At 32.1% G+C, this 6,168-nt stretch overlaps 1 protein-coding gene across 1 annotated transcript; it reads right to left on the bottom strand.

Moving 5' to 3' along the window:
* Positions 1-4,838: 4,838 nt before the first annotated feature.
* Positions 4,839-5,773, bottom strand: LOC140431702 (uncharacterized). The gene has a single exon (XM_072519586.1). The coding sequence runs from the start codon at positions 5,699-5,701 to the stop codon at positions 4,919-4,921; it is 783 nt and encodes a 260-aa protein (XP_072375687.1). The 5' UTR covers positions 5,702-5,773; the 3' UTR covers positions 4,839-4,918.
* Between the last annotated feature and the right edge of the window lie 395 nt (positions 5,774-6,168).

The raw sequence follows: 6,168 nt of genomic DNA, 5'->3' as shown, positions 1-6,168 counted from the left end.
AAACACATGTCTGAATTTTCTGGAAACAGTATATGTTCGATCCACAGATATAAGCATTATTCCCGAATGTTCGACCGTAAACAAAGATCAAATTCTGCATTCTGGAGAATTCGTTAATTTTCTATTGATAATTTTGTTGACATTTAGGCTTTTCAGATCAGAATAAACACTTAAATCAGTAACTATATATAAATTAAACATTTTACACTAACATTATTATTATAACCCCACTTTATATTCCTAATTATGAATTTCTATCTGTCACTTTAAAGAGTATGTATATCTGTCTGTTACTCAAATGTATAGTTGGTTGCCTAGTCACATGGCTCACTTAAATATATCTACCACATTATAATTACTAAAATACAACTTTTTACAATTATTATATGCTAATTTCTTAAAAATGCCCTCACATAAATATATTTTTATAAAATTCTCTAGTATATAACTTATTAAAATAACCAAACACTCTCCATATCTAATATTATCCAGTAGTGTAACTTATAAATTATTTTCTATAAACACCAATCATATCAATATATATATATATATATATATATATATATATATATATATATATATATTATATATATATATATAATTTTTAATTTTATTTGTAGTTTTTTTAACATATTTTTATTTTTTTACATGACACACTGTTTTACCGTATTATTTTACACATGAAACGCTGATCACATTACTATCACTCGATTTAAGATGGAAATTATCTAGATAAGCCGAAGTCAAATTCCTTTTACAATGAATGCGGTATATTGTACGATTATAGGTATTTAGCACTGTATTATCCCGCCAAATGTGCTGGATGCGGTTTGGTGCGGTCGTTCTAGATTTCCACTTGAAATCTCTCTAAAATTCGACCCACTTGCATCTGTTCCTGTAATATGTGCATAGAATCTGTGTTGGAATATTATTTGCCGAGATTACCATAAAGTCTCGAGGTTAAGCTGTCTATAAAATTTAAACTCTTACTATTTGATTTCCTGCCAGCAATTCTCCAAACCAGAAACAAAGTCAAGTATATTTATTTATTTACTGTTAGGGAGTTATAAATGATATGAACTATTACAGTATTTGAGCTTATTTAAAAAGTTGCACCTATTCATCGTAATCCATTCTTATTAATTTTCCAGTTTGAATGCCAAAACAGTAACAAAAAATTGATTTTATGATTTATTGGGAATTGTCAAGCGAATATTTGTTAAAAATATTAAAGACACCACACTAGCAAGTGATTATGAGAAATTTAACCAATAACTGAATCTGGACAAGAAAACTCAGATAAAAATTAAAAAATCCCCATGGTCTATCTTAAAATTTTTAAAATACTAATAATATATTGTGAGTGGACCATTATTGAATAATTCTCTTACTAGCTCATTTTCATGGTACGTAATATATCCATTTTGTGATTCCGTGGCGAATTGAATTTCTGCTTTGATGAAAGAACTCTTAAAGTCGTAGTAAAGTGTTTGATTACTGGTGCATTCACTATCGACCTTAGCACTTTAGACTGAAACCTTTGAATAATAGCCCCATAATGAAGGCATACACAGCCCCATATGTATACTCCGTAAAACCAGATAGTTTTGAGTATGTCTTCTTTTAGTCTGGATATGTTTCTTCCAAGTCAAACTTTGGTCAAGATGGAGGCCAAGGTATCTAGAGTCTGCTATTGGTGATATTCTTACACTTTCCTTTCTTACAGGTAGGCATGTGTTGTGGCGGTTGGTAAGTGTTGTTTTACTTCATTTTGTTTTGTTTACTGTTGTTCTTCATTTTGTGTACCAATCACTGGGTATGTTGGGATGATGTTGCAAGTTTTATGAGGCTTGTATGGAATATTCATTTACAGCTAGTATTGTAACGTCGTCAGCAAAGGAAACTACTGTAGTATTATTAGTCTCTGATATGCCGGGTGTGTAGAGTAAGAAAAAAAGCGCCGCGCCGTTAGAATACTGACTCCGCAGTTAATAGGACAGGGGTTTGATTGTTGGTCATGGAGTTTTACAGTGAAATATCAATTTGATACGTAGGATTTAAGTAGAAGAAAATAGTTACTGGATAATCCTATTTTTACTTTGTAAAGCCGACCTCTGTGCCAGACTTTGTCAAAGGCTTGTGAGATGTCTAGGAATCTAGCATTGCAGTAAGACCTTCTAATATTTCATTAATCATTTAATGGACTTTTTAGATCGTGTAGGAATTTTCCTGAAAACCAAACTGATGTTTTGGTAGTAATGTTATTTATTGTCCTTTTAATGCTTTAGAAAATTTTTAGCAAGGCAGTGCTTCTCAGTTTCTCACTCATGCAAATTTTAAGTTAAGTGTAAGAAAGTGAAGTCAGCAACAAACATTAAATGAAAAAATACGGAAATCGATTGGCTCTAGAACATTGACTGAAGAAAAAGTTAGTTTGAAGGCGTACGTAAAGAAAATAGAAAAAAATATAGATGAATTGTTGGCATTCTAACTTCCAACGAATATAATTGTGATAACCAACAGATCAGAAGATCTTAATAAAGAAGATACTCTTTTGTGTATTTAAAAATATTGTATGATTTAATTATGTCTTTTATTGAAGTTACAATTCTATAGGCGCGCTCCACGTTGGAATATGCTTAAGTTATGTATATTGTCATTTTTAAATACTTATGAATATTGCATTTTAATTTGTATTGTATTATGATATTGAATTATGTGGTAGTGTATTGTATTGTATTTTATATTAATAACAAAATTAAAATAAATTTTACTGCATAATATGTGTAAAAATTTTTTTTTGCATTTAACTCCTTTTATACATATGATATGAAAATAAAAATATATATTTTCATTAAAATATTGATTCAATCCTTGACTTACTTACTATACTCCTATTACAGGTCAAATGTTTATATACAGCAAACGGTGCACCATATACCTGTATACCTAATTCATTTTCTCTTTCTGCTCTCTCTTACCTATAGCATTACATATGTAATGGTTGTGCAGTCCGACTGAATTGCCACACCCGTTTTTATTTTTAAATTGTTTTGATACACAATAAATGTGTCATGCCCTAATGCTTTTATAATCAGACAATGGGCGTTATCAATAAGTTTGATCAATCGACCAATATCGCCACAAATGTTCCATTGGACGAAGATTTGTCAAATGGTGGTTCAGAATTTTTTACTATTTAGTCGATATGGCTATAGTCAATTCGTTCATACTAATGAAGATAATAATAATATGGAAGAAACTCGACCAATTATCATTTCGCGTAAATTTAACAAGACAGTTGATTTCGAGCTTTATTTCACGGAAATGTAGAAATAAATCCGTAATATTTTTAGCAAATAAACGCTTAGCTCCAAATGAAGTGAGATTAGCTGAAGTTGGTAGACATATGCCAAACAAGGAGAAAAATTACAGGCGATGTAGGATGTGCAGTACTAAGCAAAATGAGAAAAATACTCGGTATATTTGCACCTACTGCAATCTTCTATTATACATAACACTTTGTTTTAAGATATTTCGTGATCAATGAGATGTATTTACTTTTTTATACATATATATATATATATATATATATATATATATATATATATATATATATATATATATATATATATATATATATATATTGTGTACTTTATGAGTTATATTTCACTGCGAACTGCAAGAGTCGTATGTCCCTTTCCTCCCGAGTACTCATTCCATGACAACATACTGGCAATTCTTCTGCGTCTTCTTTCAATCCCATTTTTGTGTTGAAATCAGCAATAATTATTTCTTTAACTCTTGGTACTTACACAATTCGGTGGTTATGGTTTGATTTTGTCCAATTTTTATCCACGTTATAAACGAATCAGTACCTATATGTAAGTTTAGTTTCTTTTCAAAAATTTCTAGGTATATGCCAAACTTTTTTAAGCAATAAGACTCAGACTTTAAATGACACAATCAAACATTACCAAACGTATCTTCAAAAAATCTTCCTATACCACCAAAAAGAAAAGACTAGGGCTACATAATCTCCAAAGAACCACCACCAATGTGCCAAAGATGTCAAACACCTTTTACAGTCAACCATATAATCATAGAATGTCCAGAGTAGACCTCAGCCAAGGCGATATTCAAGATCTTTTTTAAATTCCTGTAAACTCTATAATAAATTATGATTTAATTTTTGTTACATGTACATACATGTACATTGTACCATATTGTTGTAAGTCATGACTTCTAAAATGTATCTTATTTTCTCTATTTGTATCATAAACCTACCGCTAATAACCCTAGTGGTTGATGCTAATAAATTAAATACAAAAAAACAATCAACCATTAATGATGAGCTTTTTCCAATATCAGTAATAGATGAATCTCTAAAGTTTCTTACAGAAGACCCTATTAATGCTTTAGAAGTTTTTCAACAAAGTAGTGCTTCCGAATTTCTTAAACTACCAATTTTTTTGTAACAGTTTATATAGAGAGAGCTAGACAACAATTGTTAAGTATGAGAAATTGAAGTCAGTGAGCAAACAAAAGATGAAAAAATATGGAAATCCATTGCCTCTAGAACATTAGCTGAGGAAAAAGTTAGTTTGAAAGCGTACGTAAAGAAAATAGAAAAAAATATAGATGAATAGTTGGCAATACATCTTCCAACGAATATTATAGCGATGAGTAACAGATTGGAAGATCTTAAAAAATAAGATACTTCTTTATTTATTATGTCTATTTAAATTTTGTTAAGAAATATTTCTTCCCATCAAATAAAGTTATTTACTTCTCTTAACTAGTTATTAAAGTTTTAGGTAAGTATAATTAAAAATAACTCAAAATTACATCTATTTTATTTGTTCAAATAAATATAAACATTTTCAACATAAATGGACCTTTTTCGTCAGTCCTCTCTTTACCAAGCATGAACAGCAGGTACGTGAGCAGCATAAGCAACTGGAGCAACATGACCAACATGGGAATATTCTACAGCTGGGAGAGAGTAAGCGGCAACAACGGGTTGGTTGACGAGATCACTTCTGTAGCTGTGGCTTACTGCGGAAGATAGGGCAACGGGAACTGAGTAATGGGCGGCAACTACAGGGGAAGCTTCGGCATATACGGCTGGAGCGGAGTGTACAGCAACAACTGGTTCACTAATGACATCTTTTCTGTAGCTGTGACTAACTGCAGATGGTACAGCTACTTTAGCTACTACTTGTTCAACAACTGGAGAGGCAACTACAGCGGGAGCAGAATGAACTTCAATGACGGGTTCGCTGATGACATCCTTTCTGTAGGTGTGGCTTACTGCAGATGGTACAGCTACTTTAGCTACTACTTGTTCAACAACTGGGGAGGCTACTACAGCTTGAGCAGAGTGAACAGCAACGACGGGTTCGCTGACGACATCCTTTCTGTAGGTGTGGCTGACAGCTGAAGGAACTGCTAGAACTGAAGAAGATACTGGAGCTACAACTTCTTGAACGACGGGTGAAGAGACTAGAGCAGGAGCAGAGTAGGCTACTACGGCAGGTTCGCTAATGACATCTTTCCTGTATGTGTGGCTGACACCGGAAGAAACTGAAGATAAAACTGGTACACTGTACGATTCGACTAGTGGGCTTTCTACATATACACCGCTTGGTTTAGCAACGGTAAGGGCTACGAGAGCAAACGACACCACCAATTTGAACATTTTGACAAGTAGGTCTGTGTCGTTGTCTTGAGACTGACTGACGAAAACTGATATAAATTTCTTGATTTTTGTGCTTTTTATACGGTTTTATCAAACCGGTACCACCCATACAACAAATGGAATCCAGCTCGTGACGTCAAACAATAAAAGTTTATTTCGAGACTTTTCTTCCTGTACTGAATGAATTAATTAAACAGTTTTAAGTAATCAACCTTGCAGCAAGATTTTTGGTTTAATGTATGCGTGTCTATAACGGAGCAAGGTCGCGAATTTTGTAGCGAAAAAATAGATCGAATATTTGCATATATTAAATACATTGATTGTTAAGAAGATGCAAATATAATATCAATTAGCGTCACGGAAATCAAAATTTAATAATTTGTGTTAACAGTTTGGTATTTCCAAAATTTTGTTGTGTGTGGAATTAGCAATTTATATAAGAACAAATGTATAAAATGACATCATAT

The sequence above is a fragment of the Diabrotica undecimpunctata genome, unplaced genomic scaffold (assembly GCF_040954645.1).
Source record: "Diabrotica undecimpunctata isolate CICGRU unplaced genomic scaffold, icDiaUnde3 ctg00001737.1, whole genome shotgun sequence".
Lineage (NCBI taxonomy): Eukaryota > Metazoa > Arthropoda > Insecta > Coleoptera > Chrysomelidae > Diabrotica > Diabrotica undecimpunctata.
This window is presented reverse-complemented; position numbering and strand designations above follow the sequence as displayed.

Bases quoted from the DNA above. Each gene is read 5' to 3' on its own strand.
- LOC140431702 (XM_072519586.1), bottom strand. From the start codon at position 5,701: ATGTTCAAATTGGTGGTGTCGTTTGCTCTCGTAGCCCTTACCGTTGCT.